The 25,854-nt window shown below is 37.5% G+C and overlaps 2 protein-coding genes across 2 annotated transcripts in view; both read right to left on the bottom strand.

Annotated features, from left to right (window-relative positions):
* Positions 1 to 12,577: 12,577 nt before the first annotated feature.
* LOC105385240 (muscle-specific protein 20) lies at positions 12,578 to 15,060 on the bottom strand. The gene is made up of 4 exons (XM_011555588.3): positions 14,904 to 15,060; positions 14,258 to 14,469; positions 13,747 to 13,867; positions 12,578 to 12,964 (listed from the first exon to the last, which is right to left on the bottom strand). The coding sequence occupies exons 1-4, from the start codon at positions 14,931 to 14,933 to the stop codon at positions 12,773 to 12,775; spliced, it is 555 nt and encodes a 184-aa protein (XP_011553890.1). The 5' UTR covers positions 14,934 to 15,060; the 3' UTR covers positions 12,578 to 12,772.
* Positions 15,061 to 19,087: 4,027 nt separating this feature from the next.
* The window catches only part of LOC105385239 (paired mesoderm homeobox protein 2B), a 36,545-nt gene continuing 29,778 nt past the window's right edge, over positions 19,088 to 25,854 (bottom strand). Inside the window, exons 3-4 of the mRNA XM_011555587.3 lie at positions 22,848 to 23,049; positions 19,088 to 19,991 (exon numbers count right to left, since the gene is read on the bottom strand). Coding sequence (XP_011553889.3) covers positions 19,798 to 19,991; positions 22,848 to 23,049 — 396 coding nt within the window. The 3' untranslated portion in view covers positions 19,088 to 19,797. The remainder of the gene's footprint in view (positions 19,992 to 22,847; positions 23,050 to 25,854) is intronic.

Below are 25,854 nucleotides of genomic sequence, written 5' to 3'. Positions count from 1 at the left end.
GGGGGAGCACTCCTACGTCCCCACACCCTCACCACCCTCCATTTCTTATCTTCATGTCGTACAACCTTCATGCTTCAGTGGTGGTCAGGTGTTTCCTCTGAAAATTTTAGGGATGCAAATGTTAATAATATATTGGATGTACCTAACTATGTAGGTCATTTACCTACTAGGAACTGTAGTTTCAGGGAATTAATAATATATTGGATGTAACTATGTAGGGCATTTACCTACTAGGAACTGTAGTTTCAGGGAATTTGTAGGCCTTGTTTTTTGTATAAGCACCTATACTTAGGCGGATTACTATCCGCCTCAGCTGATGTAGTAAGTAGGTAGATAAATAACTCGATGAAGCGTCAAAAGCCGATAAAGAATAATCCAATTAAATAACACATTAGCTTTTAATAAAAGAAACTTAGTTACTTATAAAACATCAGGTAAATTTCAAGATTATCTTCTACACTAGCCACTTTAATAGTCATTACTTCTCGCTAATCATTATTGTTAATCATGTCTTCTGGATTCACTACAACGAAATATATTTATTTCATTATTAAGTCCTGTTTTTTAATAGAAGTTCGAATTTCAAGAACGGTATTTTCACGTCTAGGTCAAAAGGTCACATTTTTGACTATTTCAAAATTAAATCTTACTTTTGCTTTTTTTTTTCCACCTCTTCAGAAGTGTGACAAATGACAACATACCTACTACACTCCCGGGCAATGAAAAAGTTCCACTCACAAAACGCCGACACCAAACGACCTTTTTTAAAAGATTTAATTTAAAATTGGAACAAAATATTTCCGTTTTAGTTAGTAATATCTCGATGATCTGTTAAATGTACTTCATTGTTGCAGAAGTAGTCATAAAGCTAGCCTTTTCCTTTTTTGAAGTAATTTTGTGCTTTTCTCATTGGAACCTTTTCATTGTCCGTGAGTGTATTTGCCATCAGTTTTATTTGATTGTAATCGCTCTAAAGTAGGATAGGCATTTATTACCTACCTAAATGGAACATTTTCATTGCTCGCGTGTGTATAAATTAGCTTTTCATAGACTGTTGGTCACGTACTATGGTGAGTTGAGTCATAGAACAATCAACAACAAACACGTAGTTACTCGGGTGGTCTGAGCTAGTATAAAAGGTCAGGTCAAGTATGTAATTGTACCTACCGATAAAATGATTATCCACGAATTGCCAATAGTCTATTAGCTTACTTTACGTCTCACTTTTGTTACGACTTTTTCTCTATCTCTACACATAGGTACGCCGGCAATGACTTGAGATATAATCACATGGCTCAACTCACCATAGTACGTGACCAACAGTCTATGAAAAGCTAATTTATACACACGCGAGCAATGAAAATGTTCCATTTAGGTAGGTAATAAATGCCTATCCTACTTTAGAGCGATTACAATCAAATAAAACTGATGGCAAATACACTCACGGACAATGAAAAGGTTCCAATGAGAAAAGCACAAAATTACTTCAAAAAAGGAAAAGGCTAGCTTTATGACTACTTCTGCAACAATGAAGTACATTTAACAGATCATCGAGATATTACTAACTAAAACGGAAATATTTTGTTCCAATTTTAAATTAAATCTTTTAAAAAAGGTCGTTTGGTGTCGGCGTTTTGTGAGTGGAACTTTTTCATTGCCCGGGAGTGTAGTAGGTATGTTGTCATTTGTCACACTTCTGAAGAGGTGGAAAAAAAAAGCAAAAGTAAGATTTAATTTTGAAATAGTCAAAAATGTGACCTTTTGACCTAGACGTGAAAATACCGTTCTTGAAATTCGAACTTCTATTAAAAAACAGGACTTAATAATGAAATAAATATATTTCGTTGTAGTGAATCCAGAAGACATGATTAACAATAATGATTAGCGAGAAGTAATGACTATTAAAGTGGCTAGTGTAGAAGATAATCTTGAAATTTACCTGATGTTTTATAAGTAACTAAGTTTCTTTTATTAAAAGCTAATGTGTTATTTAATTGGATTATTCTTTATCGGCTTTTGACGCTTCATCGAGTTATTTATCTACAAAATGATTATCCACGAATTGCCAATAGTCTATTAGCTTACTTTACGTCTCACTTTTGTTACGACTTTTTCTCTATCTCTACACATAGGTACGCCGGCAATGACTTGAGATATAATCACATGGCTCAACGCACAATCGATCAAGTGACTTTCTCGGAACACAATCAGGCAGATACACAAGTCAAACTTATACATCCTCATTCATTTTCTTTGCAGGAAGGATTCTGCCTGCCTTCTCTCAATCTTTTTTATGGCCACTACTGGCTTCGTCATTTTTCATTACCTTTTTTTGCCATGGGCTAATCGTCCATAAGGCCGTTGAAAATATTTCAAAACTATTTCAGTCTCAGAGTCATTACATTGACAATTATGATTCACTCACCCAAAAGTAATTATTATTTTGGTCCACCGAAACAACTACTCTAGTGAATCACATCTTGGCTTCGACTTCATGTGTCCATAAACACGTTGTCAATGACATCTGTTTTGCTATGCATTTTTACAAGGGTACATAATGTATATAGGTATACCTTATTTACCGTAGAATATTGGAGAAACTAATACAGTTCGGTTAAACCTACATAACATAACATATAAGGCGTGTAAGCCACTGGGTACTGAGTTTTCGGTTTCAGTCTCCTTCAGCAGCTTATGCTATGATATGCTCCTGGCATATCATAGCATAACATTTCTCAGCACATCAGCTACATGTAGGTATATCTATGTGAAGTGGCCTAACATTCAGCATGGTGATCAATGTCCTTAGCTGCTATCGGAGCGGCCCTTAATTTTAATCCGAGAGGCTATCAGACAATTTATCAGCTTCCCTTTTAGGCAACCTACGTAGCTTTAGTTGCGGGTTACGTAGGTTACTAAGCATATTATTTAGGCCACTATGGAGCGTTATTCAATGCTCTGTTTTCCCCGAGCAAACCAAACCCAATACCAGCCTACAGCTACCTAAGGCTGATCTCGTCTACCTTATCGGTTCATCATCATCATCATCAGCCTATAGCAGTCCACTGCCGGACTCTTCCAAAGCACGCCACTGGATGCGATCTATCACACCTCAACGGTTTTCGTAACATATTGCAAATGTCTTTCTTAAACGATTTCTTTTCCCGATCAGCGTTAATTACAATCCGCTACACAAATCATTCGTTTAATCTTCAACGGACCATTACTCTCTGAGAATAAATACAAAATATTCTTTATTATTTGCTCACAATTAGTCCAGCAAGCATGGGTGGTTGGCTGCCAACTCTCGGTACACACCTGCCCATCTATTAATATTTACTCCAAAATAACTACGCTGAATTGGGCGAGAAAATGCACGGGCCTGACACAAAGATCTCTCTGTACTCTGTAGCATAGAAACTTGCCAGTTTTGCCACAGATTGTAATATGGCATATTTGTATACCTAACCACCTAACCTGCTAAAGTTATCAAGGTACTTATGTACTGTAATAGTAGAAAATTCCTGAAATCCACTGTAGGCCTGATTTTATTATCTCTTCTTTACATTCTCTTTCAGAAGGTAAAATATTCCTGTACTCAGCTATTTCCATAGCGCACCAAGAAGGTTTTACAGCTTTAATTAGTTAGGTGCCATCAACTGTACCATATTTTAATGGTAAGTATCGAATGTTTCATGTTCGCATTGGGAAAAAAATATAACTTTTATAGCTTTTATAGATGTTCATATTTTATTCTCAGTTTAAACAACTTACCTATAGTTAAGTGCCGGATGTGTCGTGCTTCAGACAAGGTATCCCACCGGAAGTAGAGTGTTCCTAATACCGTTGTGGGGATGTCGCCAGGCCCATCCGCTGCTTCCGCCCTGAAAACTTTAAAACAACAATTTTAAGAAAAAAAAACATGGTTCTAACCAATTTCAATGGCGGCTAAGTAGCTCAATACTTACTTAACTACATTGGAAAGCAAAAGTTAAAGGTGACTACAGTAAAACTATAAAGTCATGAAAACCAAGAGTATTTTTACCATTTTCAGATATTTAGTTACAAGTAAAAATAAAAGGATTGATAACGTCATAAGTAGACTAATAAATAACATCGGCTCAAACTATTTGTTAGAATTTATTTCCGTTTTCATGATTTCATAGTTGGCCTGTATACTTAGATTTTGTTTCCATATCGTAAAAACAACAACCACTTCCTATCAATACATTGCTAAATTCTAAAAAAACTAAACCACTTCCTAAATGTTCGATTCTATTTACGCAGGGAAGTAGATAGTGCCTTTGAAATAAATACCTATGTTGAATGATTAGATATATCGACACAGTATTTTTTATTGTAGAGCCATGCAATGGTATAAGTACAAATCAAACTTCATTGATATCAGCGACTTACGTTCGAATAAAGTATGGGGATATCCGGCTTCATAATATTGTAAGGTTAAAGACGTATGTAGTCGATTGGTCTGCCAAATGCTACATTCTATAGTAAGTATGTATACCTACTACCTACGTATATTTAAAATCAAAGCAAAGTGCATCTAATTATAAATTATAGCGTCGTGCATTATTCAACACATCTGTTTTGAGATCATTCCAAATTAGGATGTTGCATCGGTCGTAGATGTCAAATGTTAAATTTAGCTTTGCAACGTCTTTGCTACGACACCGCCTCTCATCCAGATAAGTAGGTACGTACGCATCTACCTAATATAGGGTATAGTAAGCTGAACTACCCTGCAGCTCATAATGAACAACTTTTTAACCCCCAACGGAAAAAGGGGGATGTTCAAGTTTAGTTAAAGTCAAATGGTTTTATTCATCGTAACTATAAATATAAAATTTTCTGATGAACGTTAATTTTTACAAACTACTCTCCGTTCGGATAAGGGGTTCTTTCTGTATTCGGAGAAGAACTGAGGCAAAAAACTTCTGAGCCATCTTATCTTTCCAAAAAAAGACTTTATTACGTTTCTGCTGTGCATCTGACTGAACCGATTTTAGACTTTTTTGTTTGTTTTTAGGGTTATTATATGTAATGTTACCCCGAGTGTTCTTAGCCATGTTTTATGGAAATCGGTTCAGCCGTACAAAAATAATATTACTACTATAAATGTAGAATGTCGGGGATTATTAACATTGGTTAAGTTATTTATGTTAGGTATGTACCTACCTACCTATAGGTATAAGTGGTCAGCAAATAAAGTGGTATTGAACTGCCTATGTTGGTTTGTTTTGATTATGTATTAAATGCGAGACTTGTGCGAAGAAAACAATCCCTTATAAGGTTCCGTAATGGTCAAGGTTGTGTCACAAGACCATCTGGCGCAGTACACACAATCAGGTCATGACCATAACCTAACCAATATGGTTGGGCTGTAGGTGCAGTACCGACCTAACTTACCTACATAACTAAGTATAAGTACAATATTATAATGGTGTAAGAAAGTATTTTTGTTGTAAACACCTACTCGAAGAAATAAATTTGTTCTTAAATAGTTTGATATTTTTATACGAAATAAACTCGAGTAGGATCCGCCAGCAAGCTAGCATGGGACGCCCTTCAGTTTGCTGGATCGATCGATGTCCGCAGAAAGAAATAACAAGTAGACATGACCTATACCTACTCCTTACTCTTTATATTCAAAGATAAACTCAGGTACTTAGTCGAGGTACCGGCACATAAAATTCACGAATAAATTTCAGTGCTGTAAATCCACGCAAGTATCCTGAAAGCATCGCTATTTCTGAACAGCTTTATCACGAGTGACATTAATTTTATGCCTTCTTGAAGTCAACTCCGAAAAGTGTATAATGAGGCGGCGGCGTTGGCAACTCTTCAAACTTGCCAATATCTTTGTTGATCAATTCCTTTATGTGACTGAAGTACGCTGATTGACATCCACATGCCACCATGTTGTGCCGTCGGGAACACTCTAATACCCTGGTTACACCTACGGCGATGGCGAGACAGTATCGTCGGCAATCCTCGGCCACAGAATGGCTAGTAATTGAACGACTCTCGGTAGGTAGAGGATACTCTAGGTGTAATCAAGGTATTAGGAAAGGTGGTACTTTGGTAGGTCATGCGATAAGCATCGAAAGTCCTCCTAAACAGACCACTCGGCCGTTATAATTGAACATCTTGGCAAGACGAAGCGCAAGCTTCTTACAACATCGGAAATTATGACAGCTTCAAAATAAATACATTGATAAATTCACTTGAGGACGTTCAGTGAGCTTGCCGGGATTACACTGTCATACCGGCCTTACGACCGCTCTGGGGTTGCTCTGTAAATCTGCAGCGCTAACCACGACTCTATCTCGTTATCTAGATGTATTAAGCGTGCCGATTGCGTGAAAATTCTCGTGCGTTCGTTCGCCAATTTAGAGAGTGACCCCCCTGATTCATTTCTGTAAGATTTATATTCCGACTGATCGAAACATGCGTTGAACTTACGCAACAGGTGATGAACATGAGCATGTTTTGAAGAATGTGGGTTCCGTATTAAATAACAGCTATTCAGGTGTTTATGGCTGAGTTTTCAGGTGTAGTGGATCTCTGTGCGTGGGCTGTGGCTAAAATATCGCGGCTGGCGGTTAGTCAGAGTGAGTATTACTCATAGGCAAGAGTGGCCAGCGCCCACTCGCCGGCGAAATCAAAGTTTTCATACCTACCACACAATTTTAGAAAGAGGATAGGACTTGCTCTTGTAGTCTTGGCCTACCAAGAATCGAACAAATAACTTTTTCTTTCTACCTAGTGCTCTATATATATTAGTAGCTGTCTTTCTATTGCTATCTTTAAGATTTGTATCTTTATTTATAGTTCAGGTTCTTCACCTAAACCATAATCCACCTACCTTTGTTATAAACTGAGCCACATAAAAGTAGGTACTTACCTACTTTATTAAGGAAACAAAAGGCAGATTACCATGGAACGATTGTTAAAAGTAGAACTTGGCAGAAACAATCCCGGTCAACAAACTAAATGAAAATAATACGCACTGAAATACAATTGTATAGTGAAAACAAACGAAAATAGCTGGTTCAATTAAAAATAAAATAGGTACATTTGAAGTGCGAATTAAAGTCGCGATTACACGTTTTGTCTTCCCGACAGGCTGAAAATAAAACAAATGCTCTCGGCTGAGTATTGCAGAATATTCACTTATTTTAATCCGTCCGGTGAGATTGAGGATGTTAATCTTCTTTACGACTTGAAGTCATACATATTTTTAAATTCGCTTGTATTAACTAACAAATTCGTACCTACAGGTAACTAAGAACCAAAGTTTTATATATGGTATATTTCGTTCTAACGTGTTTATTTGTTAGTTGGAAAGGTCATACATACATACCCCTTACTAGCATATTAGATACACACATGACACACAGTTAACAAAAGTTGTTATAAGAACACCCATTTCCCGCCTTCAATAAAAAAAGCTTCGGAAAATTTAGTCTGCCTTTCGGAAATATCTGGCCAGCATCCGAAGCTATTGTCCGCATATTTTCTGGAGAAAGAAGTCTACAAATAGAATGGGCATGTCTCTTTCTAAACACATGGCGGCGATAAAATCAGTTTTACGATGATAATCGTGTGGAGACATCTCACGGAGTGGACTTAACCGGACTGAAATAGACGTTTCGTAACTGGGCGCTGCTGGAATATCGGTTTTAACTGCTTCCTGCAACATATCGGCAGTGTAGGTATTCTTTGAAAGGAAGTTTTCCTTATAATCTGCACAGGCTCCCTATAGCGAACTTGTTTTGACAACGATTTTCGGATTCAAATTGTATTTGATACTAATGACTTCGTAAATGTTAGTTCGTTTTGACTTCATGATAGGGCTTCAGGGTTCACATAAAAGTTACGACATGAGTGCACTAAACTCACGGTCCTAACATATCAGCGTGCTTTTAACCTGATTTATGAAACTTATATCTGGAAAGACCCAGAACACCTCGGCAGATTTCATAACGGCTGCACCGTAACATAACACAATTTAGCGAATTCCTGCACCACATGTTTCTGAACAAAACCGACAACGTATTTAGATTGTATTTCCTGCACTGACCGCTCAAAATGTGTAATTATGACACTCTTATTGAACAAAGAATAGGGATGAATGTCCCTTGCGTGTTTGTGGGTTTATCTGGATTTCTGGATCCAGCTATTTTGGGTGGTGTTTCCGAGGCGGGTTGGAGTTTGGTTGCCTTCTTGGAATATCAGGCTGGAGATGGGGAAGTCATGGTGAGGTGATTATTGACAAATACATCCTATTGAGCACCGGATTTTTTAAACACAATAAAAAACAGAAAATTATTGTATTTTTACATATTATAACCCACATCTCTAGAAGCCATACGCATGTTATGATTTACTTCTCATTACTTCATGGTAAATAAACTTCGGGGCTCCTTATAAAATGGTCCAAAGACTCAGAAGGCGTATCCTACAAATTTTTGCCGAGCTTTCCTTTCTCACTTTCCTTCACACACACTTTCCTACTTATCGGCATAATTGAACGTCGTCGTTCGGCCTACTCTAGGTAGATTTCTAAAATTTTCTTGCCGGGAAAATCACGCTGGATACTTTATAGTCCAGGCAACCTCGAAGCCCTTATAATAGACCCAGACCAAGGTAAATAACCCAAGGTCCACCTCACCACACTTGCCATATCATAATTCATTCAATATTAAACCTACGGATATAATAATTTAGCACTTAGCTGGATGCCTATTAGTTATGATGAGTTGCTAACGTACATACGGTCTGTTTATTGCCCTCAAGTTCACCATCATGGAAACTTCTATAGCCTACGGCGAGCCAGTTCGATGACATATCACTGAACAAATTTTCAGTAAATTTTCAGCAATTCTCTTTCCTATTTCTCGGAAATACAGTTGAGTATTCTATGAGAACGTGCTAGGGATAATTCGGTAAAGGTGTAAGGTATGACGCAATGCGTGCTTCGGGATAGCAGCGGCGTGCGTCACCCGCCAAAACCGACATTTCGCTATTTGACGGTTTTTGCCTTGTTTTTGCTTATCTTGTTGCAAAAACAAAATGGTCTAGGTAGGTGCCAATATCGAATCAATATTGATCTAAGTATGTGTGAGGAAAGGCTATGAAAAGTATCTTTAACTATAATCAATCAGCATAGCAGTGTTGGAAAAGTGGTATAGTAACCCAAAGGAGGTGACATTGGGGGTCATTCTGAAAAACGTTTGTTCTACAGGTTTTGAAAATTGGGAAAAATTTTGGGTTAGACTAAAGTTGCGAGGCCTATGTAGATTAAGGACTGATAAATTATCAGATGGTTGATATGGTGATAAATAATACTTATGTGTTAAATTAATCGGTCGTTAACTTTGAACTTTGAATACCTATTTCTGAAACTAGAGTTTGCGATTGGTTCCTAGGGCTGTGAAAATGATTGGCTGAAATAAGATACAAGACCACGTACACATTAATATGTAGGTATGACTACATGACTAGATGGAGCAAGTATGAACATTTTATAAATTAGATACTTAATCGTTTCCATAATTAATTAGGTAGCTTATATAAATTGATTCCTCGCCGACCTATAACGGATGATTTATGTAAAATATGTAGAGATACTTATTATGATTGAAAGAGCTTTATAGATAAGTGAAGAGAGATAAGCAGAATCCAAAAAGATTAAGATGTCTCGTACAGGTTAGTAGAACATAAAATAAATTATACTCTATCATTATCATAACTATAGGTAGGTAGGTATAGGTTAAAATTATTTCCATATACTTTGAATGGAAGTAGAGCTAGTTGGAGACAGATGAGTAACATAGCCATTTTAATCACGGAATACCTACTCACGTCAAAAATATTTATAGAGTTCATCTGAAAAAAGTTTTGAATATTGGCACCAAAAAATTTTAAAAATAAATAATATTTAACTCACCGAAAGGGTCATGTAACTCCATCTCTCGGCTGTTCGGCAAAACTGTAGGTGCAACACCATCTAGTGACTTCATGGAGAACTAAAATAGATGTATGCGCCATCTGGCTGTCGTTAGCGCCAGTCCGTTACAACGGAAGGCTGCGATCGTACTGCTTCAGACAGCCTTTGCTCTTCGTTATTCTATAAATAACAGCCTCTGTAAATCGAGAAGGCCTGCGCAAAATTATTTTTAATCTTGGCAAACGCTCAGACTACTAAACTTGTTCATGCAGTAAAAATAGTGACCTCTTTTTCGGAAATGTAGTCCTAAGTTTGTACAACAGAGGGCAGTCAATGCAGTTTCAAACGACTGCATCGCCAGCACCATCTATTTTTGGAGTGGTCATAAATATTATTGTTTTAGTTCCGAAAGAAACCGTTGTTGAAGAATGTAGAGTCATTAGGCAGAATATTGGAGGAACATCTCTACATTTTTGCGTTCAGTCGAGACTGTACGAGTAATATCGTTATTTGCAGTTTGCTTTCTCAATTAAAGACAATTTAGTATGCCTATCTCATATGTGCATCATGTACTTACATGCAGGGTACCTATTGTACAGGTACAGTGGTTTTTCGTAGCTTGCAGATCAGTAGGTATACCTAACGAATGTAGCTAACGAACATGTTATTGTGCGACTTATCGCTTCGTTTGTAGTAATGAGTACGCGATACACCTCCAGAAGACCTAGCACGGGGCCCAAGACGCGATCAGGATGTAACAAAAGATTCCCGGAGCACTCGCTCTCGAGGCCACGCGATGTGAGTGAGCCTGACTCAACACTTTTGTCACGTCTTGACGTGCGCGTCTTGCACCCCGTGCTAGGCCAGCAGAATATGTTTGTGAGACTTGGCAAGGCGTGGGACGAGATTCGTCCCGCTAGACCGAAGGTATGGATGAGAAAACCTGGGGATTGAGTTATTGCTGCTCCTGTTGGCTGATGAAAGTCCTCTAATAAAAGTTAATAACTTTAGCTTGCCAAATTTTCCTGAATGGGGATGACTCTACCTTGCGGACGTAACCCTAATGATACGCAAATTTCAGGTGGCTCTCACACTGCATGTTGCGTGAATAATTGTTGAAAATCTCCCTTTGTGTAGAAAACATGCACAGTTCAATCCAAAGTACATAAAACGCATCTACATGCGTTCATGACAATTCACGCGAGATGCAGCGTGATGCAGGCAGTGTGAGAACTGCGTAACCTTTATCATCATCATCAGCCTTTGCTGGATAATAATATATGCGTTGTTGTTCGCTCCAGCACTTACGGTCAATACCACCGGACCGGGATGCGTATTGCAGCTCTTGTGGAAGGCTTATCGAGGTTGCTTCTTCCTAGAGAAGCCTAGTCAAATATGAAGTTGGCCCCATACTTTCTTTCACAATAATGAGTTTCAGATATTATCGAAATTTCTATACATAATATTTAAATTAATAAGCACCTCCCTAAGGATAAGATTTATTTTCTTTGCGTAACTATAATCTACTATATTTCATTGATATTCTCTATGGGGGTGTAAGTACCTGCACCTGGCTCTCTCTAATGTAACCTTTGTGCATATCCCCAAGGTCTGAACTGCCGTCCTAAGCTTAGACCATTTAACACCACACTTGTCCACAGCGGGTTGGTGGGCTCGCATCTAGATGTGCTGGAGATCTAGATGTGTATATTTTCTCACGATGTTTTCCTTCACCGTAAGAGCGATGGTATTACATTGTACATAAATCTAAAGCTAAATCTAAAGAATTCATTGGTACCTACATGTCAAAGTCGTGGATCGAACCTCAAGCGCGAGAAGCGGACGCATACTCGACTAAGCTCCTAGAATTAATCTAAGTACTACTTCATAGTTCTTGTGTAATGCTAATGTATTTAGCCTAGTGTGGAGACCACTGTAATTGGTGTTGTAATCTCTTTTTATTAAATAAATTCTGATTCTGATTCTGATTCTGTTATTAACGTAGTTTTTTAAGTGCTATAAAAATATGTTTTTACAGGCACTCCACATAGTATACTTTCAAACAAAAAAGTACGAGTCGCTGACTATGACTGCAGGCTGCAGAGTCAATGATGTCTATTCTGAATGCAATTCTGAATCAAACTATAAATATTGCTAGCAAAAAAGGAGATTTACGAGAACATTCATAGAGTCGAATTTTAAACAAAGAATTTAAGATTTTGACAGCTCGATTCGACATCAATGTAAAATTAAAATTTAATTGATTGTCAGAAGATAGCGGTGACCACGTTTTTAAAGACAAAAGGCGTGTGCTCATTAAACTAAATAACGATGGCAATATATAGAGGTGAGGACTGAGGTGATAGAAGATATTATGATAATTTCCGGCAATTGTCAGAAGATAGCGGTGACCACGCTTTTATAGACAAAAAGCGTGTGCTCATTAAACTAAATAACCGGCTGCTTACTTTGAAGATATCATCGGGTAATGACAGTTTTTTTTAGTTTCAGGAAATAATTTTGAAATTTTTCAGTATGGTAAATAGTTTGATAAAAGTACATAAGTGCGTATAAAATTCATCAGTAGGAGAAATTCAAAACAATAGAGAAATATCATAATTTTAATACAAAAATAATAAGTGTAAATAAATAATAAAACTTAACCTAAACACTTAGACACAAATCTAAATTTTCCTGGCGCTGGCACACGTCTTCAACCAATGCGTGACACATTCCGACCAGATCTCACTAACCGAGCGTCCGTTCAAAAATATCTTAAGATTAATATCACTTGGTGCGTATTCACTTTCCGAGCAGGATCTTGCGTCCGGCGCCCATGTTCTGGCCGGCCTGGGTGGCTCCCTTGTTGGATCCAGCCTGGAGGCCGATGACGGTCTGGCCGGCAGCCAGGACCTCGTCAGAGAACTCCCTCTTGTTCTCCTCAGAAGGCTTGGGTCCCAGGTAGGGGCCCTGCCATTCGGGGTGCCTGTAGGTCTGGAGAAAGAAATGGGGTTAATTATGCATATAGTAATTAGGAAGGTATGTAGAGTGACGAGGGAGGATATAGTTGCTCTACAACTTTACTCAATGTAAATCTTAAAAAGTTTTTTTTTCCAAAGTTTAGAGACCAATGCTAAAGTCACTATAGAGGACTTGAAGTGACCTTGGGTTCGCAAGTACGGCGGAAGGTCGTGAGTCTACGTGTTGGCTTGCAGCCAACTCCCACCTGGGAAGGCAAACACTCGCACGCACGGCTTCACCGATACAGGATCTATTCCTGAACTGTTTGTAAACTTTCCGGACGAGGTGTTGCCATGTTTATTCTATCATAAACCGCAAGCCGGCTGCTTGCAAATTACGCAGAAAGCTTTATAGTCACGCAACATTGTGACTGTAACCGATTTTGTAACTCCTCGCGTGGTTATTTTATGCATCGTAATTCTGTACACAGTATAGATGCAAGTTATTGCGTTATTGCGACATCTTAAATATTTTATAACTTGTTCCTTGAGATTCTTGGATGAGTTCCGAGGAGGTGAAGGTCGTCCTTGCCCAATAAAAACTAAACATGCCCTTGTCTATGGCATGTCACCTTCCCTCAGAATAATGACCTAAGTCACCTCCATGTATCGTTCATCGCAAAAAGGTTTTATGTCTCGAATGAACATCCGAATTCAACCTCTTTGCTCAGCGACGCATGAAGGTTGACTTTCTCCACCAGAGGAAGAATAGGTCGGTTGATGAAGATATTGTCTATGGTTCTCGTAAGTTCTTACCTCCCTGCCGAGGGCGAAGAGCGTGCTGACGACCTGGGCGATATCCTTCTTCTCCCACAGGTCGACTGTCTGGAACACGTCGATGTCGGCCACTCCGTACGCCTTCATCGCTGCTTGGAAGCTAGTGGAAGACAAAGGTTGTCAGACTATTTGTGGAAATAAAATATAAACAGAGTTTAATTTGTCCCTGGTGTACGCTGGGGTTATCGACGTGATTCATTGTATGAGTTTATATACGACGTTAAAGATGCCGTGCAAGCCCGTTTGGTAGATTAGGAGAGCTAAAAAGTTATCTTTAGAGGTATAAATGCCTAGTCAGGTCAATTTATAAAGAAATATTATAGACACTACTCATAGCAAAATTCTAGTTTGCAAAGATAGCTCTGAAATTTCTTTTGCCTTTGCTTACTTTCTTTTGCTTTAGCTTATTTGACCTTATTTGACTTTCCTTATGAATTACGAAATTACAACAAATAAAAAACCCATTTCCTTTTCAGGTACTGAAACTCACTTGGTAATGTTCTCCATCATCTTGAACTGTCCTCCAGAGGTATTGATCTTGTTGATGGAGCCAGGCTTCAGCTTGTTCATGACCTGGCAGAGGACGGTGCCGTCCTTCAGGACATCCTCGAAAGCCTCACCGGGGGGGAACCTGGCGCCGAGGACTCCCTCAATCCACTCTTGGGCTTGCTTTTCGAGTTCGGGGTTGCGCTTGGAAGCGAGCTGTGGGTAAAGAGGTCTTAAGTGTTTTGTTTTGGATAGGAAAATGGTTAGAGACTTTTTAGTGAGTGATGGGTGTATTTTAGTTAGTAGTTTAGGATGTGAGAACAAGGGCTGAGTTTCGGGACGTTTAGGTTATCTTTATCTTTATGTAATAAATTTTTAATTGCTTGATTTGGGATTTAGGGGTAGATTAATGTTATGGATTTTGTGATTCTATCGAGTTCTCAAAGCATAATTTGAAAAGGGAAATCCTGAAACTTTAACTAAGTACTAAACTTTAACTGAAACTTTTTATAGGTTGATTATTTAAACCTACAATAAGTGACTGTTGATGTACTCTCAGCAAAAAATGAAGAGCCAACAAAAATAAGCATTGAAAATTATTTTCAAATGATAAATGAGCTGTGATAATTATGAAAAGTGTGTTGTCTAACCTTGGCGCGGACTTGACGTTCCAGAGACATGTTGTGTGTGTGTGTGCGTTTGTCTGTGATGTGAACACTTCGGAGAGCACCGGTAAACTGAGCTCCTGAAAGCTGAACCCAGCTATTTATACATGGAGGGAGTCCCTTCTGGAAAACTCACGCGCGGCACCGACAAATAAACCTGTGAGTCAGGTTTTTATTCAACGTTGTGAGTAAGTTAGACTTCTTTGTTATTGATTTCATGTATTTATAGTTCCTTTTACTTCGTGATCATCGTCTACTGAACTTACCTTATTAGGCAGTTGCAATAACTTTTAAATAGAACTAACTGAAAAAATGACAAATAGAAAATGACCCTACGGGTCACAAACTGTATTTAAAAAACTAACGAAATAAGTAAGTGCAACTTATAAGGTTTAACACAAGTTTAACATGATTTAAGTGGGTACCCAATAAGGCTTAAAATCATGACTGTTTCCTTTCATAAAATACCTACATAGTATTTACCTATATTTTATAGTACAGGAATGCTAACCGTGCGTTTACTAAGAAACTGTATATTTCAGCTGCACGTTGCAAGGAAATGTTATTTTGGAATGCAATAACTCAAGCCCGCGGAAACTAACGATCCGCTTCCAACTAAAGTAAATAATAATGGCCGTAAATACTCGTCATTTACACTTGTTTGTGACTCGATGTGCGAATAAATTACTTATTCAGAATATACCTAATATATAATAATAATATTTCTATGTGGGTACACAATTACAAAATTTTTTACAAGTAAAATTTTAAGTATACGTTTATATTTTACCTTAATATTCGTATTAATATCAGAATATTACTTATTGTCGATCAATGCATAGAAACTACGCAGCCACTTTTCTTTTTATATATTTTAGAAAATAGAGTTTGTAAGTACATTTATCTCATAACATACATACATATGCTCACGACAGTAATCCCCGAAGGGGTAGTCAGAGGTATCTCATTAAATGGTAATAAGCTAATACTATTTATTTCTAAAACAAAGTTTATTGAACTATAAGATGTAAAAAGAAAGCTACATCACGCCTGTATATAAAACATTTCATCATTCTCTAATAAAAATACTTTTAATTTTACGAAATATGTAAAAAAAACTGAGTTCAACGACTCTTGATTAAAGCGAGTCGTTCAGTCATTTTGTTACAAAATTAGATTATAAAAAATACTCAAGCAAGTGACAAATGAAAGTACTTAATTTATATAAAAACGTGTGTATTTTGAGATTGTTGATTACGAGTCTTTACTCAGTATACTTTAAGTTTTGAAAATTTCATAGAACAATTTTGCTACGAGCTACGGCGTAGGCGGTCGCTTATGCTACGCCGCGTAGCAGTTCTTTGCCCAAACAAATATATACTTAGTTACCAAATATAGTTATGGTGTTGATATTGAAGTCAAAGAAAGAATGTTACTAAGATGTGTTTTTATTCTAAAAAACACAAGCTGTGAAACAAAAGTTAGTTTAATAAGAATGTGACCCATGTAGAATTACAATACGCTGCCTGTGTACATATTGTACCCATCATGCCACTGTTAGTATCGAGTTTGTACAAATTATAGGCCCCATGCAGGAATCGAACCTGCGAACTGTACCTTTAGTTCCATCACTAGACTACAAGTAGACCATAAGTATATGGATATAAATATAGTAAGTATATAGATTTACGGTCTTATTCATAAAAAGTTACGGGAGACCTATAGGCCTGCTATAAGCAAATGTCAAAAAAACTTTATTCATAAACGATCAATAGCGCTAAAGAACTCTCCAACTGATTCGTAAAACCTTGATATGCTAAAGTTGGCTCGACCCTACTATACACCTTCCGTAAACCTCCTATTGTACAAAAACATGGCGGCCGGTCAACAGCTGTTCTGCTTTATTGACGATTTGACATTTGTTGTGAGTTAATATTTGCTGAAAATAAGTTGCCATGGTAACGTTAATTTTTTTTTTTTTTTTGTGGGTTTTGGCTTGGCCACTGCGCCTTTAAGCCAACGTAAACTTTTTTAAGTGCCGCGCCGTGGCTAACATAGATAATAGAGATTGATAAATGAATGAAAGTTTTCGCTATTTTTGTTTATGGTTTCGTCAGACCGGCAACTTAATAGGGTAAATGTCAAAATGTTTGGTCTGTGAAATCTATTAGCATCACTATAGTCATTGAAGGTTTACGGAACGATTATGAATAGAGATTTTTATGAAACCTCAAATAGGCTTAAAGTGTTCCGTAGCTACTGAGCTCAGTAAACCTACTTTAAGGTTTTTTTTATGAATAAGACCGTTAGTGTTTAAAGATCAGGTAGGAGAAATTTATGATTGTATAGTAATAGAAGGAAAACATCGTGAAAAAACCTGCATATCTAAGTATATGTATCCGCGTGGGAAATGGTCCAAGCTTACAGAGGCAGTTTAGACCTAGGGGATGTGCACAATGTTTCCATTCGAGAGAGAGCCATCTCCTTACACCCCCACAGAGAATAAAATAGAATAGTAACAGAAAAAGCCCATATAAAGTATAGAGTACTTAGTGTTTGTCTGAAGACGCCAGTGACGTGACCCGCCCACGGCCACGCTGATCTGTCTCTGTCCACGCCGCCCACGCACTTACGCCGCACACGCGGGCATATCACTACGGACATGTATATTTATAAACACGCAAACAATGCGACTTTTTAGTGTGTTCTGTGATTAATTGGACTGTTTGGTGTTTAATCTGGGGTTTTTAACGTTGTCATGATGTGAGAGATAAAGTTTTTGTGTTGTTCTCAGGATGCCTGTGCTAACAAGCCAATGGTGAAAAGTGGAGGAGAAATTCAGTAGACGGTATGCTCTAGATTTTAGTGCAATAATTTTCTAAGTATTTAAAGATGAGCGTGTTATTTAAAAATGAGAGCTTTACGCAACTTGAAAATCATAGAATAATTAACAAAGAAAGTTTTAATCAAACTTAAATTCTATTTGAGAGACCACTAATCTACTCTAAAATCATACTATTTAAGTATTTATTTTCCAATTTCAGAGTACATACCTACTTGGTATTACTCATTCTTTTTTTTTCATTTCATAAAATTTCAGATGATAGGTTAGAAGCGGTCAACGATTCTGAAACAAGGTTATTTAAATTATAATCTCTGCCAAAACTTTAGTGCTTTCTGAATATGACAGGAACAATTAAAAGTGAGGAATGGCTTGTGCAAACGTAATAATGTCGTATAATTAAAATAATTTACGTTTGACATAATTTTGTGTTTCATCACCTCTCAAATTACCACATGTCATTGTCATAAATTTATAATTTAAGCGTTTTTTGTCGTTGTTCGTGTTAAAAAGTCCGTTGTGTAGTCATTAAAATTTATTTACGAAACAAAATATTAATTTAGCGAGCAAATTTTTTGTCAAAGTACCTAAACGTTTAGACCAAAAGTGACGTTTATTAACTAAAATGAAGTCATTATTTCATACTTTTTTTAAAGTTTTCAAGTGTCACGTTTGTCCGCCCAGTCAGTGACATGATAGAATTAACAACAAAAGTGCGAAGGCTGGCGTGAATCATGCAATTCCAATGTCAGTTGTGTAGGTACTGTAGTCTCGTGGTATTTCAATGACCGGAACTTTGAAAATAATTTCTCTATCTTTTCTTTTTTCTTTAACAAATTGTATAAGTATATAAATAATACGTTAAATTTCAGAAACTTAGCAACACGTGAAACTTGTTTCTATACTTACTTATTTAAATTTACTCACTGCCAGTTTCAATACTCTATCTATCGATAGCTAACAGTTACTATCATACGACTTTGACACATAAAAAGTTGCATTCTGTCAAAATCGTATGAAAGTAACTGTCTGCTATCGATAGATAGAGTTATTGAAACTGGCAGTTATAGTATAAGTATATTGATTAAAGTTTTATAATGTGTTCTACGGATGACTTTTAAGGAATCGTTTCGAAAAATAGTTAAAATAGCATTTTTTAAATTGATGAGGTATTTTCTTGTATCACTACTTGGATGATTAGTTTGTCTTAAACATTCTTTAAGAGCATATACCTAACTATGTATTGATTAATTTTCTCCACTTTCCACATTGGTTCCTTATTTCTTGCCCAGTATAGTATTAAGTAAAAGAAAGTTTCGTTGTGGACTGTTTATTAATTTCTTTATTAAAACACCCTCGACTCTTTTAAGTAGTTTTCACAAAACCCAAGAAATCATGTTGCTATGTTAAACAAATACATGTATTTACATACATATTTACAAACTTGGACTATATACTTTTTCAAAATAAATTAAAACATCTAGTAAATAATATATTGAAGTATTAGCTCATATTAAATAATCATTAGTATTAGAATTCTCGGAATGACTAGATATTGACTAGAATATAAATTGATTAGTAAAGGTAACTTAAAAATCTGCTAAATAGTTATAGGTATTTTCTGAAAATGACTGAATATGGTAAAGATGATTTTGTTCATTTTCTAACTAATATTAGGTTTACCACGTATACAGTACAGTTTATAGTACATAACTACTATTCCCAATATCCTTATGTACAATTTTGACACACAGTTTCATCAAGTCAGTTCGTAGTTCTTACAATTACCATCTAATTTACCTTGCATATTAACTACATTCATACATTTTAGATAAATCTTTACACACGATCCATTAATTTATCATTAATCTTAAACTAATCCGCAACATAGTCTTTATTATTGCATTTCGTTGGCACTGAACGTTTTACACACTTTCTAAACTACCCTTAGTTTGGCACATATTTCATCACACTGTTCAACATCCTTCAAAAGTCTTCTTCAACTTAGCATCACTTGTAGCCCCAGTCTTGGGGGCATTAGAAAAGATGGTTGTTGGTCTTGGCGAGTGGCCCCAGATGGTCCGACAGCAGGTAGTTCGGGGGCGCGACCCCCAGCAAGGGGAACCCCGAAGGTTGCCGCAGCAGGCCGCAGCCCCCGCCCCACTTGCCGGCCCCCGCGCCCCCCGCGCCCCCGCCGCCGCCGCCGTTCAGCTCCTCACACAGCTTGTTCGCTGAAAACATGAAATTTACTTCAGTTTACGTTAGTTGTTCTCGTTTGCGTGTGATCAGGGTGGCCAGTGCTGGTTTATGGTGGGATATTTAAGGCATAATAGGTGGGCTAGTGTGTGTGAGATACCGACGCGACGCTTTGTATCTTAACGCCCAGTTGTACCAACTCTACTTTGTTAACAATTTCTTGGCATTCCAATAGGTATTGAAAACATCACAATGTAGGTAGGTATCTGAAATGATTTACAAAGAAACTAATTACATATCTACAGTAAAGTAAAATGTCTAGTAAACACAGTTATCTAGTGCAGCTTATGTAAGAATCTGCGCTTATCAGAAAATGCAAGGCTAAAAGCGACCGCTAATCATAATCACAGAGCCTTTCAAACTAAAGCTTAACTTCCCAAACTTCACAGCCTGAACGTTAACAAAATTATGACTCTGAAAACCAGGAAAATTGCATCGAAATCGCATGAGCAAAATCAGACTGCGCCGAGACGCTAATGGGAAATAATCGCGGTAACACAATTAAACGATCTAGCCGCTTCATTCCAGCGCTAATCAGCTAATCCAAGCCAGCCTTGTTTATTCACACGTGAGTGACATTGCAGCGCCAATTACGCCAAATGAGCCGAAGTGAAAATCTGGCGGCGGCCGTAAATGGCCGTGATGGGATTACCGCCGCACCTAATGTGGGCCTGGTTTGTGCCACTTATGGCTTTTAGGGAAGTGAGCGAATAATTTACTGAGCGTCCAGCTTTTGGTGTACGAATGTTTCAGGCTTGATGGGAAGGTTTTAGTCTAATTAATAATATTAGCTTGTTGGAAACGCCGATTTTAATATTAAATGTTATTAGAGCCATTTTTTTCCATTATACCCTACAGGGTGTTGCAAAAGTGGTATAGGGGTAAGGATAGTCCACGTTTTAGCACATTGGGTGGCCTCGTGCTCGCCTCGGATGATTAATGAAGGTTTCAGAGCGACATTGAAAGTTGACAACAACCCGAACTTGACCCGAATGCGTAGGCGTTTGCGTTGAAAATAATCATACTGTCACATTTCATACAAATCTATATTTAACACCCTCCGATACGCAGAGAAGTATGTATTTGTCGAAAACAGCCTTGTTATGTGCGCCCACGCAACTCGACGCCAGGAATAGACGCCCATTGGTCGAAGTGTGGGACTTGCCACACCGAGACTCCTATCTAGACTATCATTGTAACTTTTTTTTTAAATAACTTTATAAAACTCAATCGTTTGTCATACATCGACAAATGTCGGGATTGTATATTGAACGTTTATCATAATATTGTAAAGTAATTTTAATTTAATATTAAGTCCCAAAGTCCAATATTAACAAAGCTCTGGGTTAATTCTGGCGAGTGTGGCCGCTCCCTGCCCGATGACTCACTGAGATATTATTCGAAGATCAACGTAATAACACGTAAAGACTTCGGTTGATACGGCGACTAAGAATAGATTATGACATCGCGATCTAAAATATCTCGGTGCTTATAGCGCATGCGTAGAACATGTGAGTTGCTATAATCACGTGTAGAGACAAATGTAAGTACATAATTATACATTTTTAAGTCTACCCACTTATTCTTATTGCTAAAGTTACAGGTCCTGAGTACGATTCCCGGCCGGGGAAGCATTACTATACACGTGTTTTTCTCGGGTCTTGAATATGCCCATGTATTTATTATTTTTCGATCAGTTTCAGAAAGAATAGTGGATGCAAGACAATTTTGTTTTTATATTGAATTAGGTATGCTGTTTACTATATTTTTAATAGATATTATTCAAAAATTATTATGATTTTGTAAAAAACAAATGATTTTTTGCGAAACTTACCTAAATGTTTTTTGGCAAAACAACTAGACGATAAGATAAAAATAAATGAGAAAACCAACGAAAATATTGACACTTCAACACGTGTAACAACGATTTGCCTCATTGTACCACTTTTGGCACAAGGCAAATTATTATTTATCCTAATTCATATAAGAGTTACTTTTCACTAGTTTTCACCAAATACAGTTTATAGTATACATTGTTGCTACCTAATAATATATATGTATATACATATAAAAAAACATTGGCTACTTACTAAAGTACTTAGTTCGAACGAATAAGAAGATACATACACATATTCACGAGTACTTGATATCGAATGAGTAATAGAACTCTTTGCGCTCTCGAGAAAATCTCTTAGCGATAAAATGCGTAAAATATTACTCTCTTGATAGACATACGGTTTATCTAAATAGCACTTCGGTATTTTGAAATGTACGCTGCTGAAGCTGATATGATGCAACCTTTATTTTTAAACATATCAGTAGTGTTTACATTGAAATCATAAGTATGTGCTGTAAGTGTAACGATGGTTTTATCGTGAACTAATGGTGATGAAAATAAGAACATTTCAAGGTCATTATCATCATCATGTTGTAATCATCCACTATACATAGACCCAAGGAATGCAACATCATTCTGTCCTTGGCCTTCCTCATTCAGGCATATAACTAACTGGCCACCTATCTAAGAAAGTCAGTTCAGCAGGCCGCTTGTCTATTCTTCTCCACTCAATATCTCATTTCCCCATAGTCCATAAAAAATACATATTGAATACCTCCTCTTTTTTTCGAAGTCATCATCATCATCAGCCTTTAGCAGTCCACTGCTGGACGTAGGCCTCTCCCAAAGCACGCCACTGGATGCAATCTACATCCAATCATAACCAGTCACCCCAGTTGGTTTTTTTATGTAGCCATTTCAATGTCCCACGGCTGGGCAAAATCCTCCCCATGTTTACTCCACAGAGACGAAGTTGGTTAAAAACGACTATTACCTGCCGAGGTGATAGGCTTGAGGTCGGGCGGCGACAGGTGCGGCAGCGCATGGTGGGCCGGCTGCGGCGCCGCGGGGGGCGCGGGCTCGGGGGACGCCCCCTTGTCCCGCTTCCCCTCCGCCTTCACCGGGGACTCCCCCGCCTTCTGCTGCGCCAGCCGCTCCTGCTTGCGGAACTTGGCGCGCCGGTTCTGGAACCACACCTGGAATGGGTGACGGGGAGGGTTTACTTGTGTGTGGTTGTCTGGTTAAAGGGTACAGTTGGAACATGATACCTTTCAGAAGTTGCAGAAAGGAACGTTAAGCTATGTGTGACAGCTTTCGTATACGTTTCGTAAGTACAGTTGGGTACAGTCAATACAAGGCAGCAATAGATTTAATGCCGACATTAGCTTAAGTTCCTTTGTGCAACTGTAAAAGTGACAAGTAAAGTTAATAAGTATTATAGGGCTTACTGTTTATCCCAATGTTATGAATCTAGTTCTACGTTAGCTCTACGTTACGTTAACGTTATTTGTTGTTTATTGAGATAGAGTTTTATAAAGAATAGATCAGTATAAATTGACTTTCAATGAGACAAAAACTTGGACTGCAGACAAAAACTGTGAATTTAGCTAATTAGACTCATTGACTCACTGAAACATGAATGAGCATTGTTCGATGTATCAATGAAGCAATCTAAATTCCTGGCGGATTTACCAAATTGAACTATTCACATTGAATAGTTGTCGTCATTACATTTTTATTTCTATTATATGATGCCAAAAGTCATTGGCGCCAGTCATTTGCAGAAATGCAAACGATGAAAGAAATACGGCTTTTATAAGTAAAGTTAAAATATAAACAAAATTTGTAGCAATAAATCCTACCCGTGCCAACGTCACATCAATAAATAATCGTTACATTTTTCATCTGCCCTGTCAGACGAAAAAAAGCGACTCGCATATTTTTAAAGGTTAATTAAAATTCGTACACAAAGTTAGTAAAAGGCTCGTAAACAAACAACGGAAGGCGTAATGAAAACGACAGAGGCAGCAAACACTAGCCGACCCAACTAATAGCAACGCATCCCATGCATCGCGCCAAATTTTAATGCAAACCGTTTTATATTCGTTCGAAATACGAATTCGTGCAAATCCGAATGGATCATAATTCGATTTGTTCCAGAGATAATTGCAACTGCCACGCGCTGATTGGCGCTCGGCAAAAAGTCGCGATCCGGCACAATCATACTCCATGTTTGCTCGTCGCTTGTGTCGGCTGATGATGTTTGCGCACCTTTGCCATTCTTTCTTCATTTAAACTAAACTGGAACACCGTTCTACATATCGGACCCGCGTAAATTGACTCCTATAGATTATTCTAAATTTGAAATTCTGGAATTGGGGACTATACTGTAGTCGAATCGGTTGATCAGATCATAAACAATACATTCCTAGGCTCCTAGAGACAAATAACGGTTCAGAAATTATGTTAACAGTTCTGAAACTTGCAATGTTTCTATTTAAGAAATGATGCAATAAACATTATTCGTAATGTAAGACATAACATGGAATAGTTAGTGCATAGATAAACAGTACGCCCACTCTACATAATGTGCTAATACTGCTTGGCAATGATCTTCAAAACGATAATGGTCGAGTATTTCGAAACTTTTTCACTTCTTTATGACTTGAAAAATTTAAAAGAATAAATTGACCGTCCAGAGACTGCGCCTACAGATAATGTGGCCAATTCCATAGGTAGAGCCGTAGTTGTGTAGAAACAAAATAAGTAAACTCCTGAACTTTAAAGTTATTTTGACCATACAATCAGTTTCTAGCGACTTTAAAATCAGCCCTAATGGTATATTTTTTAAAACTATAAAATTTCCATGTACAAACCTTGTACACACACAGAATAATAACTAGTTGGGTACAAATATACAATCATATTAACTAGCAATAAAATATGATAGAAATTAGATAAATGTACTAAATACAAAAACTTCTCCATCCAGGGCTAGTCCAGCTGTTATACCATCAGAATAATGTGAAATGAAATGAAATGAAATGAAAACATTTATTTGCCTATTTGGTTTAGAAATGGGTTCCTGGCTCCCAAACTAGGATACCCTGTGCTATGGGTAGCCATGTGTAGCCATGGGTAGCCATGTGTGTCCATATATCTCGGGCCGACAATCGTTTAGTAGAGCCGACACAAGCTTGCCATTTGTCATACACGCACCCTGCCTGACACCATGCTGGCACTTGGAATGTGATTTCTATTGCCTCGGTCAGTGGCGTCGCTCATATAATTTACAGTGCCACAAACTTATCTGTTCCGGTAAGAGTTTACGTAAATATCTAATATGTCTTAATTCTATAAGGTTTTAAGTTTGCCCGTAGTGGTAATTTGCCCTTGCGGTTTTAATAAACCCATTTAATCTACATCAATATATACTTCATTAGTAAGCAATGCGATATGGATCAATTTAGTTCGCTCTCACCGGAACAGATAAGTTTGTCGCACTGTACACGTCTTGTTGCCAGCTGGTTTTCACATGAAGTAAAAACAGATGAACATGCATGCATACATTGTTACATAGATTTGATACCAAATTGGTAAATATGATACTTTTTATAAACCTACTTAGAATGCTGAATTGCAGCGTAAATTATTAATTGATATCCTCAAAATAGCCCAAAGATTTTATTATTTGTGCTGGCACTTCTAAGATGAGATCAAAAATATCATAAATGACATGTACAACAGCTGAGAGTCACTAAATTATGTTGCATCACATCATATCACTGATTCAGCTCACACCTTCCGGGTGACAAATAATTGAACAGCTCTTGCCCAGATTCTGATGAACAGAAATGCGTAGTCCTCTCTGGAGGGTTACTCTACATATACTGACAAAAAACGAATAGAGATATCGTGCAATGGGCACGTTTAATACAATGAGTCGTGGCACGCAGAGCAGCGCTCCAAAACTTAGGTTTTCATCATATAGAGTAAACCCC

This window comes from Plutella xylostella, chromosome 13, assembly GCF_932276165.1.
Source record: "Plutella xylostella chromosome 13, ilPluXylo3.1, whole genome shotgun sequence".
Lineage (NCBI taxonomy): Eukaryota > Metazoa > Arthropoda > Insecta > Lepidoptera > Plutellidae > Plutella > Plutella xylostella.
The sequence above is the reverse complement of the archived record's forward strand: the minus strand, read 5'-3'. Positions and strand labels throughout refer to the sequence as shown.

Coding starts and splice junctions, on each gene's coding strand:
- LOC105385240 (XM_011555588.3), bottom strand. CDS start 14,933: ATGTCTCTGGAACGTCAAGTCCGCGCCAAG. Junction 13,868..14,257: donor ATGATGGAGAACATTACCAA/GTGAGTTTCAGT, acceptor GTCTTCCACTAG/CTTCCAAGCAGCGATGAAGG. Junction 12,965..13,746: donor TCTTCGCCCTCGGCAGGGAG/GTAAGAACTTAC, acceptor TTCTTTCTCCAG/ACCTACAGGCACCCCGAATG.